This window comes from Oreochromis aureus, linkage group 6 (genome assembly GCF_013358895.1).
Source record: "Oreochromis aureus strain Israel breed Guangdong linkage group 6, ZZ_aureus, whole genome shotgun sequence".
Classification (NCBI taxonomy): Eukaryota; Metazoa; Chordata; class Actinopteri; order Cichliformes; family Cichlidae; genus Oreochromis; species Oreochromis aureus.
In genome coordinates, this window is record NC_052947.1 from 22026476 (window position 1) to 22041314 (window position 14839).

The 14839-nt window shown below is 43.5% G+C and overlaps 1 protein-coding gene across 6 annotated transcripts in view; it reads right to left on the reverse strand.

The window, feature by feature from the left end:
* The window catches only part of fam184b (family with sequence similarity 184 member B), a 35298-nt gene that overhangs the window by 16283 nt on the left and 4176 nt on the right, over positions 1-14839 (reverse strand). For 5 of the 6 annotated variants that reach the window (XM_039614119.1, XM_039614116.1, XM_039614114.1 and 2 more), the window contains exons 2-9: positions 8526-8726; positions 5783-6457; positions 5038-5173; positions 4540-4691; positions 3900-4445; positions 2678-2785; positions 2287-2585; positions 1370-1520 (exon numbers count right to left, since the gene is read on the reverse strand). In XM_039614119.1, coding sequence (XP_039470053.1) covers positions 1370-1520; positions 2287-2585; positions 2678-2785; positions 3900-4445; positions 4540-4691; positions 5038-5173; positions 5783-6457; positions 8526-8726 — 2268 coding nt within the window. The remainder of the gene's footprint in view (positions 1-1369; positions 1521-2286; positions 2586-2677; positions 2786-3899; positions 4446-4539; positions 4692-5037; positions 5174-5782; positions 6458-8525; positions 8727-14839) is intronic. The other variant, XM_039614115.1, reaches the window with a different exon arrangement.

A 14839-nucleotide genomic window follows, 5' to 3' on the forward strand; every position in this document is an offset into this window, starting at 1 on the left:
GCACAGAAGAATAATGTGACCTGGAGTAAAAATTGCTTTGAGCGCTCCGTTAGAGTAAATAAATACCAATGCGTGTACCAACCATCGCTTGGATTATGTGTCACATTTATTAAAGCAGGAAAATTTATAAATGCCTCCTAGGAGGGAGATGAAGATGGGCCTGGGAAACAAAGTCAAATTTCCTAAAAACATTGCAGAGACCACTCTGGAACCTGGAAGGACTGGATGGGCCAGTGATAGGAAAAAGGGGGAAATACGAACTGGTGAACAAGGGTCGTTGACGAGGGGTCAAATGGGAGATTAACAGCAGAATCGCTTTGCAAAGCCTACAGCTTCTGGGTTATCACGTAAAAAGAAAAGCCGTCAACAGAGTGTGAGCAGCAGTGAAGAAGTCCTCAAATGACTTCAGATCACTACAGACAAGCCAGGACTAATACCTCATGGATACAGGCTCAGAGATCAGGATGTAAAAGACCCAAAACAACCGATGACCCTACTGAGGATGCAAGTGATGCTTTTCTCCATCATTTAGGATGGAAAGCTGAATATTTTTTTGGGTCATTGGTTGTCAAAACAAGATGATGACATCATCTTTGCCTCAGGAGGGGAAAAAAAAATATTCAACTCAACTATGAACATTGCAGCAGTTCCATTAAGAGTTAGTCTAGGGCTGTCAAACTGATTTAACTCATGCGCAACATTCAGCCCAATTTTAACCCAAGAGGGCTCGACCACTAAAATCATTACATAACAATAACCTAAAAGAAAAGTCATGAAAATTACACCATCCATATTTAAAAAAACAGAGATTTTCAAAGGGGAAAATGTGTATGTATGTTTCAACAACATGTCTCCCTTTGTCTCAGTTTGCTGTCATTACAAAGAAACCAATTCATCATCAATCGAACAAACGCGTCAGCACGCCTCTTCAGCCAAGCTGGTGTGGCAGGTCGTGGGTTTTCAGCAAGAGGTGCAAAGCTGACGATGATTCAGACCTCTGGCTCAGATGAAACGAACAGTTTGGACAGCCACTCCCATGATCTCCAGCTTCCATAACGGCGCTTCCAGTGGCCGAAATCCCACCTTAATTATTTTAACGCTGGATCTCACGACTGCTCTGAGAACATGAGTCACGCTGCTCTTTTGCAGTGAATGAACCTTAATTGCACGGCTGTTTTTAAATAAATACGCCTGATTCAAGATATCAGCTACGCTGCCAACCCGCCTGATTATTTTTCATCTGTTCAGGCAAAATTTGAATAATGAAGCCAAAGCAGAATGGCAAAACAGCCTGATTACGTTTCTAAAGAGACAATCAGGGCCAAGCATCACAAATGGGTTTCTATAATTCGATTTGCAGAGGGCTCACCTGCGACTCTAGCTCGGTGAGCTGACCCTGCAGCTCAGAGATCTGAGCCTGCAGCTCCTCCTCCCGGCTCTGCCATCTCTGCTCGCTCTCGGCGACGGCGGCGTTCATCTCTATCCTGAACTCTGCTCTGAGACGATCCTCGCACTCCGCCCTGGAGGCATACATCAGAACAAAGAGTGAGACACAGCTAACCTACATGCAAAATGACTTTTTAAAATTTCTTCTGGTTATATGCCGTCTAACATTGCAAAGCAGTTCCTATTTATTTTTTGCAGCAAACATGCAGAGGAGCATCCAATTCCATAAAGTACATAAATATAAAATCTGAGTTTTATATTAATGCATTGCCATATTAAGATAATAAGATAACCTGTTATATGTTCAGCTGACAGGTTGGGTTTTAATGGGTGTATTTGAATGAGGGAAAAAAGAGGACATGTACTGAAGGGGGAACTGCGTGTAAACTGATAGTTTCAGGTGATCAAACACATTTAAAATAAATGCAGAGGGCTGGTTTTTGTTTGCACATATGCTCTAATTACTGTCGGCACATGGTGAAAAACAGGCTAATAAAATACGTCTGTCGGGGAGGGCAGACTAATTGGTGATATTGATTTAATTTTCATTAATGTGCCGACACCGTTTACCGGCTCACACAGAATTTTTTCTGCTGCTACATCTAATTTCTTGGCGTGCGTTTGTTCTGTTACAACACGTTCCAAGTCAATAAAGTTTATTCAAACTCGACTGCAGCAAGAGAAAAAGAATATGCCATGAGCTTCAGTTGGAGTGATTTCCTTCCTGACTTTGATGTTACCCAAAGATCATTTAGCTGAGCGGCGGCAGGGGGCTGATTACAAGCAGACTTTGTAATGGAAGCCTGAGCAGGTCTGGCAGGTCTGTGTTTGATCTGCTACCTGATCCGGTCTTCCGTGTGCTTCTGGTTTTGCTCTAGAAGATTCCTCTCCGTGTTCATACGACTCTGCTCCAGGACTTTCTCCTCCAGCCGATGCTTGTCAGCTTTCAGGGATGCGATCTCTCTCTGGTGCCTGTCCCGCTGCCTCTCAGCCTCGTCCTGAATGCGAGCCAGTCGACTCCGAGCCTGATGGAGCTCTTCCTCCAGACGGGAGCACTGCGTTCCACACGAGGATGGAGCATCGGGGGTCGCCTTGTCTTTCTTGTCTTTATGGTGGATCAGTGACTCCAACCTACAGATCTGAGATCACAAGAACATATCTCTTTCTCTTCACATGTCACAGGAACTACAGCTGATGTTTTACTCTCAGTTAGCGTAACCTGACTTCTAACCTCACTGGTGGCATCTTTCAGTTTCGTCCTCAGCTCCTCTCTTTCTTTCTCCATCCTGCTGCGTAGCTCCTCAGCAGCTCTCCTCTCCTCTTCCAAACGCACGCACACCTTCATAAAAACATTCATCCTCATCAAAACTATTATAACATTAGCAAAGAATCTCCTTTTTAACACTCGACCCTACCCTTCTGTCATCTTCTTACAAGTGAGCCTAATTAATAATTAGTAATAATGAAGTGAACATGATAAGAGGGCTCAAAGGGTAGGCAATTATATGATAAAATCTTTAAATTTCTACATTTACTGGGAGCAAAAAATGTCTATTAAATTTCTCTTTTGGTTCAATCTGGGGGTGAGAACTCTCCCTACGGGGGGTCACAAGAGAATTAACTGGATCAAAGGAAAGCGTTTTTGCTACACAAACATAATCGTTCACAGATTTTTTTCCCATAATCCCTTTCTTTCAAATCACTCTGAAAATATTCAGGTTAAAAAAAGAGGAAACTTTTGTTCAACATCGTCAGCTGCTGACAAGCGATGCAGGCTTTCGCTTTATTTTCAAATTTCACAAGCCCAAAATATTTAGAAGCTCTGTTTTAATCAGGCAGCACCCCCGCTGAGGCTCGACTGTGCAAAAGAGAGTCGACTCAGGCGCTGCGTTTCTGTGAACTTCAGTAACCTGGTTACTGTCGACGCTCCTCGGTGGCCCGACCCACGCAAACTTTTTCTCAGGTTCGTGGATTAGACGGGTGAACTTTTGCCTCGACCCTCATGGCTTACGGTACGTGTTTGACTGCAGGCAGGGAGATTTTTACTGTGTGTTGGCAACGGTTTGTGCTCATATCAAAAATAATTACAGCCAAAGTGTGACTGAAGCTAAAAATAATGAAGCCTGTGTTTTTCGGCTTCCACAGCAGGCCGTTTTTAAATTTGAGATGCAAGCAGTGCACATTATAAAGAATCTGTGTCTGGTCCTAACACAGAGCCAGCCTCCTCTTACTTCTTACAGCATCATCTCACTGGGTTCCAGTGCAAAATTACTAATGCTCATTTATGATATATAGCCTCAGTTTTTAAATATAGTAGCCAAACAGGTCAGGTCACTAAGTGGTATCAAAAATGCAGCTTCTTTCTCCGGTTTTCCCCTCTAACCTGATTTCTCCTGTTATGATCACTGTGGCAGATGTCTGTTAAAGTTAAATGTGTGCAGACACATGCTGACCTCTTGGTTGGTTTTCTTCTCGGAGCTCAGAGCTTCTTGGACGCCGTTTAATTCAGCCGCGTGTCTCCTCATCACCTCCTCTATCGCCTTCCGCACCTGCTCCTTCAGTCGCTTCCTGTCCTCCTCGGCCTTCTCCGCCAGCCTCTTCTTCTCCTCCTCCAGCTTCAGCTGCACGCCGGCTCTCTCCACCTCGACCTGTTCGATGTTCTTGTCGAGCTGGGAACGAATGCGGACCCTCTCCACTTCCAGCTCTTTGCGCAGGCGGTCCACCTCTTCCTCCTTCTCTCTCCTCACGCGATCCTTGACCTCTTCCAGCTGTCTGTGGTGCGCTTCCTTTTCCTCGTCTCTTTCTCGCCGTATTCGGTTCCTTTCCTTCTCGAACTGATCCCTCTCCTGCTCCCGCTCCCTCCGCAGGCTCTCTCGTTCTTTTTGGATCTCCTTCTGCAGTTTGTCCCGCTCGTCGTCCGCGTGCTTCTGAATGCGACGCAGCTCTTCTGTCTGGGCTCTCACCATCTCTGAGCGCAAACTGGACAGTGCTTCAGCGTGCTATAAACACACAACACAGCACACTCATTCATGCTGTGCTTATATTTTTGTCCACATTGCAATTTTACCATATGTGCATGTGTGTGTGTGCTACCTGGCGTATCTGCCTGGCGTGGTCGCTGTTGCGGCCGCTGCTCTGCAGCTCCAGCTCTCTGTTCCTGCTCTGCAGACGGCTCACCTGGCTCCTCAGCTCCTCCATTTCAGCGCACACACACACCTCGCAGCCTCCTCGATTCAGCAGCTCCTCTAACACACAAAATAATTGATTGATCGTCTATAGCAGAAGCAGAATGGATCATCTGACCAGTTCTGACTGAGGAAGGGTCTGAATTAAAACCCATTCCTGTGCGATAAATAAAACTCAGAGTTTTGTGCTGACGGGGTGAGATGCCAGTTTGATGAAACTGTTTGCCTTTGAGCAGAAATGAATAATTTGTTACATTTCTCTACATATTATGGCAGCGTGAGCGGAAAACTTAATTAACGGCGGGTTTGAATGAGGAATGGGGACGTGCACCCGGCACAGCTTCAGTTTTTGCAAGCTCGCTCCGAGCAGGGCAGGTAAGATTGACAGGTGCGAGAGGCAGACTACCTGCTCTGCTCTGCAGCTCGTCTTCCTGCAGCAGCAGCCGCTCCTTAGCTACAGCGAGCTCCTCTTCAGCCCGCTTGGCCACGCCCTCGGCCTCGGACACACGCCTGCGATCCAGCTCCAGCTCCTCCTCCAGGTCCTGCAGGGGAGGGATAAAGGCCAGGAAGGAGTTTAGCATGAGGGCAATTAAGGTCAGGCGATGCAGAATAGTACTGCGGGTTGACAAGAGGCCACGAGGGGACAGAAAAGGAAAAAAAAGAGAAAGACGAGAAAGAGAGAGGCTGACAGCAAATTTGACACAGATGAGGGAGGAGGGAGTGAACACAATCAGACAAACAGAAAAAAAATGAGGGATGAAATGTGGTGAGTCAGGGAGCTGTCTTGCCCAGCTGCAAGCCTTTAATGGTCTGCTGTGAGGACTTACTGCATGTCAGCTCCATGCCAGCTCTCACAGGGCTTCTTAATGCTCATGCGTGAGGTGGTGCAGCGAATCTATCCTGCTCCAACTACTCATTAGCAGCTAGTTGGCAGTGGGAATAACATTCAGGGAAGGCAGCTTGTGGTTAGACAAGCAAGATGCCTCCCCCACCCCCACTCACCCTCCACCCCCCAGTTCTGCTTCTACTTCACTCCCTTCTTTCCCATCAACACTATTAGCTGGGCGCATCAGAGACAGGAAGCTGCAACATTTCAATTTCCCTTCCCAGCGCTGGATTATGCACGCAGGGACGAGAGAAAAGGCGCGTACCTGTATTCGCTCTTGCAGCTTCACTGTGTTTCTCTTGCTCTCGGCTAGCCTCTCCAGGTGACTCTCCACCTCTGCCTCGGCCCTCTTCACCCTCTCCCGCAGAGCGCTGTGCATCCCTTTCTTCTCCTCCTCTTCCCTCTCCTCCCACCTCTGCCGCTCTTCCCTCCACTCCGCCTCTATCTTCTTCCTCATTTCCTCTCTCTCCTCGTTTAGATCGTTCACCTTTCGCTCCCATTGCTCCCGCTCCTCTTTCACGGCTCGCCTCTTCTCCTCCTCTGCTCGATCCCTCTCCTCCTTTAGTGCCTTTAGCTCCTCCAGGAGGGCTTTAATCCTTTCCTCGCACTGCTCCATTTTCCTCTCCTCCTTCTTCTTCTTCTTTTCCTCCTCATCTTCTCTTTGCCTATCCTCCTCCTTCCTGTTTTTCTCCTCATCAACGACTGTTTTCTGGAGCTCCTCGCATTTGTCATCTAGTTGCTGGATCTGCTCCTCAGCATTCTCCAGTTCTTTGCTCAGTCTCAGGTTTTCCTCCTGGGCAACACTGATCTGGGCCTTGGCCTCCTGGAGGTTTTCCTGCGCAGCCTGGAGCTTTTCCTCAAACTCTTTTCTCAGCTCCGCTTCCGTTTCACGCTCCCTCTCCTCCGCCTGGATGCGGAAGAACTCAAAGTCCGCCTGCACCTGGAGCCACAGAGGACGAGAGAATAACTCAGTGACCACCTTCCCTAAAAAGCGCCTAATTTTTCTCCAACAACACTCGGAAAAGCCTTTCACACTTTGTTCCGTGCTACAATGATACTTATGCAATAACAAATGCATGCTTGTTCAAAGGTGTTTCACTGTGCTGAGATCTGGGAACTGTACAGACGGCTGGAGCGAACAGTGTGGACACAGACTATACAAAACATTTGTAAAAGGCCAGACTGGCCAATTAGTGGTAACGCTGTGACATTCACACAATACTCAGTATGTGGCAAAACATCATTACCAGCCTGCAATGTCGAGCTCAGGCAACTCAGAGCCGCAAACAACTTCTTCAAAAGTCACAAAACCAGAAATCAGAAAGAAGCCTCAACATGCAGCAAGCTGCAAAAATTATAAACCAAGGGGGGAGACACTGTGTGGGTTTCCTTGACATAGCTCCATATTAGTTATATTAGCTATACTTTTCTTGCAAAATAAGCCTCATTTGAACCCAAAGATTTGCCGTTTTGGGGCATTTATGGAACCCTTATTCTTAATATTTAGATCTGCAGGAATGTGTGTTGACACTGTTCAATACTGTGATAACAAATAAACAAATACTATATGCTTATTAGCTTATTATTCTTTTCCAGAGGTGAATTTCAGGAAATGTTCTGTAACATTGTAATATTTATGCAAAAACCAACGTGCACTGCAACTATTCAGCTCACTCAGCAGCCACTTTGTTAGGTGCACCCAAAGAGTACCGCGAAAATATCCCAAGCAACATTACACCATCAGCAGCCTGAACTGCTTATACACGGCAGGATGGAGCCATGCTTTCATGTTTTTGATGCCAAATTCTGACACTATCATCTAAATGTCACGGCAGAAATCGAGACATCAGATCAGGTAACATTTTTCTAATCTTCTGTTGTGCAGTTTTGGGGAGCTCATGCAAACCATAGCCTCAGCTTCCTGTTCTTAGCTGACAGTAGTTGCACCTAATGTGGTCTTCTGTTGCTGTCGCTGCTCTTCTGCATACCACCTTCTTAACAAGGGGATATTTAATAAGTTACTGTTGCCCTTCTATCAGCTTGCAGCAGTCCTGCCATTCATCTCTGACCACTGACATCATAAATGAGGCATTTTAACTTCACCTCAATGAATATTTTCTGTTTTTCGGCCTATTTTGTGTAAGAGGCTTAGAGGTGGTTGTGTGGAAGATCTCAGCAGCACTAGACTGATTTAAAAAGTGCCAAAACAAGATAATACTATGAAATTAAAGATGTTAGAGACAAATTTTATTAGCATAAGTGTTTTATTATAGATGTTATGTCATTTATGCTCATAGGCACCTGTGAGAGATATCACGCAGTTTTTTTGACACACTCACATTCTCATGGTTTTTGCACCAGTGGCGCTACAACACTCGTCTGCTCTAAAGGTGATAAGGCTTTCTTTTATTGGCGCATTAATCCTGTTCCAGGTTGTTTGATGTGTGACACTTATCATTGTCTGTAGCCTGTTTCACTTAAAAACACATCCCTGCGGTTCATACGTTGAAAGCCTGTCTATGTGAGTCTGGTAGGTTTGTACAGGTGTTTTCTTATATCAGACCCACGCTGATCTACCTGCTTTGACTCGAGAAAATGACAGTACGAAATGAAAAAACATGACAGATGCCAGACATACCAGACAGATAAAAAGGAAAAACATTTCAAAATAAAAGTTTTAGGTCCCCGTGTGCATTTTTTATGTATTTAGTTGTTAAGACGCTTTTTTGTTCCCCCCCACGGACTCGATAGGAAAGTCATGTGGGTATTTATGATTCATGTTGATGTTTTATTGTGGTGCACAGCATATAAATTATGAAGACTGGTTAAAGTAACGGGCTTTCTGAGCGAGGCTGGCTGCCGTAGGTCATGTTAGGGCCAGGTTTGATTTGCTGCCCTCACTGGGAGGTTAGACATTAAATTACAGAGACACAACAAGTCCTTCAGCAACTCATCTGATGATCAGCGTACCCCCACCCCGACCCCCAACCCCATAAACAAGGACTCACACATGCACACACCTGGGCCCCGACTCGCTGCTGCTCATCCAGAGATTCCTGCAGCTCCAGGAGGCGTGTCCTCAGGGCTGACCCCTCCCCTTCGTGGCACGTCTCCATCAGGATCCGGTGCAGCTCGTCGTGGTGGGCGTTGCTCAACGCCTGCAGGGCCGCCTCCTGTTCCTCGTTCTTCATGTTCAGAGAATAAATCACCTGGAGCATCAGCGACAAGCGGGCAAAGATTTAAGAGCTGTGCACATTTAAGCCTTCAAGACACAAACACTAAAAAATAGAGAGATATTTATCTATGCAGCAGTGATTTTTGGTTTGCTTGTTTGTGTCTCCTTGCCTCCCTGCATTATTTTTCCACTCGACTGTTGTGTATATAAGGTGGAGGAAGAAGGGCATCTTCTAAAAAGTGATGTGAAAAATATTTTTTTAAAATATTCCGTTGTTTTGTTTTGTCTCACTGTATTTTTTCCTCTATTGCTTAAATGTGCGAGCCATCGTTAAATAGGCATTTTGACTATGGATTATAAAAAAACATTCACTGAAGCACATGTCCATTAAAAGCAGCAGCTTATCCTCTCTTTTAGGGATACATGACAATTTATCTTTGCAGATAAATGCGAACAAATCACCACTCATGGATGTTTTTAATGTTAATGCATAATGCTCATCACCATGTGTTGAGTTCATGCTTCAACTTGCCATGTCTTTGACTCCCTTAGTCTTGGAAAGTTAATACCAGACTTCTTTGTGATTATTTTGAAGTGTCTTTTTTTCACTTGGTGAATGGTGCTTGAAAAATCCACATTTTTACCCACTTTACAGATACGTGATATTAGACCACTTACCTCCATAAATAAACCACCAAGTCTAATATTTTTTGACTTTCTTGGTTAACTCCCTTTTTTTTAATCCACCAAAATCTGATGACTTAGAACATTAGAGGTCAGAATCCATCAAGCAACGCAGCAGAGATCCCAAAGGTCAAGAGACTGAAAAAAAGCCCTTTTGTGTAGCACTTTTATTATTTTTGCAACCAAATGCAGAATATTTGAAACCTGAATGGTGAGTCATTGTTGAGTAATATTGACTGAATAATGAATTTCCACAACTTGATATGAAAAGATTAAAAATGACCTTGGCCACCTTGTTAAAAATATGCACGTATTTAGAGTAAAACTGGTAGATATATTCAATATTTTATGGGAGTTTTCAGCCTCATATGAGCAGACCTGGTTACATCCTTATGGCAGCTTTATGCTGACAAATATTACAGTAATACAGTGTTTTATCATATATATCCTGTTACAGTGATAGAGTCACATATTAAACAGGGGCAGTAATGAGGGCAGGATGTGTACAAACAATCACCTGTGAGCTAAAAGCTAATGTTTCAGCCTGCTTTCAGAAACTATTTCTTCTCTTGGATCTCATCAACATGATGCAGCACCACTGTGATGCCTCACAGCTGGGTTTGAGTCCTCTGACCAGCTAGGACCTTTCTGTGCATGTTCTCTTGCTCCCAGACTCCAAAGACATGCATGTTAATTTCTAATATAGTGTCATGGCTGTAGCCTGCCTCTCATTCTATGACAGCTATAAGAAATGTAAGAATATAAGAAAACTGATGGATGGAAAGTTTTAATAATGTCAGAGGGAGAATATATCCTGATCATCTTGGGCACACAAGGTTGCACAAACCTTCTGTTTGTGAAAGACAGCCAATCAAAAGAGAGTTGGCTTAAAGAGAGAGGAGCTCAAACTGGCTGCACCAAAAACCAGCTAAAAAAATAACAATTTTGTACTGTGAATTATGTAAATGTACCATAGAGGAGACCAAAACTAAAACTATAGAAAAGATGGGAAGGGGAGACAGATCTCCAGCCTTTGCTAACACAAAGAGCCAGACAGCCATTCACACCTAGATTTGCTAATTAACCTAAACATGCATGTCTTTGGACTTTTGGAGGAAGCTGGAGCGCTCAGAGAGAACATGCCAACTCCTCACAGAAAGCCCAGGGGATTCAACCCCAGGACCTCCTTGCTGTAAGGCAACAGTGCTCTCCACCAGTCGAAATAATACTAGACTTTAAATAGCAACACTGACAAACTGTGTATCTGAGTACACTCAGTGATGCCTGTCAGCATGTATGGAACCTCCCTTCAACCTCTCCATATAGAGCGCTACTAACCTATGAAATACGGCCTGTTTCTCCCCGCTATTCACTTTACCCCCTGCGCCATGTCATCATCTCCTCCTGGTGACCCTGACGTCTCACTTACCCACTCGCAGAGGTGTGTGTGTGTTTGTGTGGACACACGCATGTGCGTACTGTATCCGGGAGACACATGGGCTCATATTTTACTCAGACGCCTCTCTGTCTGCAGCTGGTACAGGCCTGCCGGACATTCCCTGTGTCCCTCTCTCTGCCCAATGTGTGAGTGTGTGTGTGCATGTCATTAATCCTCTCTCACACACATTTACATTACCTCGACACTGTCAGTCTCCAGTAATCTGTTATGTATTTATTGTAAAGCAGGTTTTGGTACTGATGTCAAATTTGAGATTTCTCTAATTCCTGTCCATCAAACGCTGGTGGAGTATGTCACACCGGCTATTCAATCACATCACGATGTGCAAACTTTAGCAAACAATGACTCATGACAGGGAGGAATGAAGAGGACTCTGAAATGGGGACAGGCTCTAAGGGGTAGGACGTTCTTTGCTGTCCTCTTTGGCTGGTTTGAAAGTGAGAGCATAGAGAAAAAAAGATTTAATGAAGGTTATTAGATAATTACTATTAATAATGCAGACCAGTGGTTCCCGTCCTTGGGTTTGGACCCCTGAGGGGTTACAAAGTACACCTGCAGACACCTGAACTTTACACCCAACTCTGTTCATTAACATGCTGTCGAAACAGCCTGCACTCTTCTGGGAAAAATTTCCAAATCAGAATCAGAATTTCCACAACATTTTGGGGTCTGACTGCTGGGATTTGCTCCCATTGAACTAAAGCAGCACACGTGAGGTCATCTACAAAGGGTACATGATACAGCCTGGCCTGCAGTCTGCATGGCAATTTATCTCAGAGGTGCTGGACGGTGTCAAGGTCGTGGCTCTGGAATTTTTCAACGCCAAGCTCATAAGCTAAAAGATGTGAAGACTGATGTCTTGGAAACAGGATCTAAAATGGTTACCACCATATTCAGATAGATTTAAGAGGGACCTATTAGTAACTTTGCATGATTCACAGTTCTAAATAATCCAGATTTATTTTACACTGGACCTTGGTACAATCCCTCAGCATTTTTTAACTTCTCCCTTTTATCCAGATTACTTCCGACTGACATCAGGTGGGTGGGGCTTCTATGCTCTATCCAGCGCCGTGTGCTCGAGATGATACTCGCTCTCTTTGATGTCACATAGAGCCAAGACTAGAAAAGAAATACTAACTGAAGCTAGAGCAATCTGAACCTTTTAGTTTCAGGGATTACTTAGACTTACACTGACTATATTATTTGAAAGAAAACCCACACATATACATATACATACATATACCACGTGTGCTCCTCAAGCTCGGGTCCTCGACCGGAGGAATGGGAAACTGAGGATCCTGTGCAGTATTTTAGTTGTTTGTAGGAGTGCGCTCTTCTGGACCTCTGATGCTGTGTCTGAAATCTACTGGAGCCACTCACACCAGTCATTTTATCAGCTGGCATAGCAGCAATCCATCAATTCTATATTATCAGTCCTTGTCCATGTATGCCTTGTTCCAGCCGTCCACTTCTCATCAGTATGTCCTGGTTCCCCAACACCTGACACAGACCTTGTTAAGCAGGACGACATCCGAGCTATTGTGGTTTCAGTGAAGCCTGTGGACCTACTGTCCCCATACATCAGGAATGTCAAACTCATTTTACACCATGGAGCGCATACAGCCCAGTTTGAGCTTAAGTGGACCTCACCAGTGAAACTCCCCTTTCTGTCAGTGCTGATCTGGGTTGGACCTTCTGTCTGTCTAAGTTTGACACACAGTCAGATTCTGCAAACACCTGCCCCCTTTTGAGCCTCTAATTAGCTCTGATGAGCACTTTTGTCTAACCAAAACCATCTGACCAAACATTAACAAAACGGGTCTTTGCAGAATACCTCATTATCTTAATAAAAGGTAATCAGCGGAATGTGTAACACAAAAAAATGTATTCAGGCTTTTTTTGACCAGCAGGTTCTTCCATCTGCCGCTCTTCTCGGAGTGTGCTTGTGTGTGTGTAGGGGGGGTACTATTTGCTATATCGAGTACATCTGAAGTATCACTACACTGTAAAATCTAATTAGTTCCCAGAACTCAAAAAAATTATGGAAACTCGTTGCCTCAAAAAAATTGAGTAAAGCTTAGCTAAAAATGACTAAGTTAGGTCAACTTATTTACTTTGAGTACTCTGTACAAGCTCATTTGTTCCCAGAACTCAAAAAAATTGGATCAAGTTTACGTAAGATGACCAAGTTAGGGCAACTTACTCATTTTGAGTACACTGTACAGCCTTGTTAGTTCCCAGAACTCAAAAAATTATGGAAACTCGTTGCCTCAAAAAAACTAAGTAAAGCTTACTTAAGATGACTGTTAGGACAACTTATACATTGCAAGTCTGCAGTATTAACAATAACTTGATATTTCTGACTGTACAATACTAATTGTTTACCTACTGACAAAATGTTAAGCTCAACTAAATGAAAAAACAATTTGTGGTAACATGAATATGATTAAAAATAATTAACAACAATTTTTGTAATGATGTTAAAATGAGCCCAACTTTTATTTTCAAACACAAAGTACAACAGCCAACATACTGGACACTGTTCTGCTGAACAACAAACAATTATATTGCCATCACTGTTTTAATCTTACAATGAAACAAAGTCTCAGATGTAATTATTCTGAAAATAAGTTTAGGCCTACCACAGTTTGTTTTGTACTTACATTACTTATATAATCAGAATAAAATATTTATTGTTCTGTCACAAGTGCAGTCTCTAATTTAAACAACACATTTGTTTTGCATTCCAACACATGAGCTGGAATGTTGTATTATTTTAAGGATGGCTTGTTTCCAGTCCAGGCATTACTGCCTGAATGACTGTCATGGATCGAGGTGATCCAAATGTAGGTGCAGAAGAAAGTCTTTAACTTCCCTTAAGTACAGTGGCAGTGGATGTGGGTTGGAGATGCAATGAGCTTGAACCTGCAGGCGACCATCTTCACTGACCACACCATCTGTGACGGAGGACTCATCTCTCCTGGTGTCCTGCAAGCAAACAGTCATATTTTTGAACATGAACTTAATTGCTTTCTTAAAACATTTTTTTCTGCATTTGGTATAGAACAGACTCAATTTAGACGATCTCAGGCTCCCTCCCCACGGGAGGTGACATTCAATGTCCCAATTGTCAGTCTGCATAGTGACCACCACCAGCATACAATAATGTCATGAAAGCATCATTTTAAAAAGGGCTATGCAAACATGGCCAATAACTTTCATTCTAATGATGTGCAAAATGATTTTGGGCACAAAACAAATTTTGCTGTTAGAAAACTTGCAGACTTCACTATATACAGTGTAGACCCTCTAAACTAAGTTTGGGATGTGATCTTTCAAGAAATGCAGACTAAACTGTTGTTGTTTGTTTACTTACACAGCATGTCTTGTAGAATTAACTGGAGTCACCAGCAACAGCATAGTGCAGTCATATCTCAAGTCTAATAACAGAAGACAGGAAAAGATCAGTAAAGAAACAACTTCCCCAAACCAAAGCACAAATAAAACAATAAGTAAAACAGGCTGATCTAAAGTATGATTAAAGTTCAGCCTGATTAATATAAATGTCACTGACAGTTGCTAATATATTGGAAAACCAAAATACTTACCACTGAGTTGATGTCTTTCTGTCCAACAGCAGGAGTGCTGGTCCCGATCGGCCTCAAAGACAGTAAGAAGCAAGCAGAGGAGAAAAAACAGAACATTTTTCAGAAACTGATTTGATCCTTAACGGCTGTGCAATCATTGTAACATAGAGTTTGCTTATGTTGTTAAATAAAGGCTAGATTTGACATTAATAGATGCCACAGATGTTCTAAAGCTGCCACAAAGCATGAAAAAAAAATAGACGTCTCCGAAAACGTCGGAGCATTTTTGCAAATATGTGATGTCTTGATAAATCGAGCGGATATTTGAGCTTTACACAGCTACATTCTGCCTGAAAATATCTTAAAAGTTTATTTTGTGACCCAGAAAAAGTAATAAGATTTTTCATGGCTCCT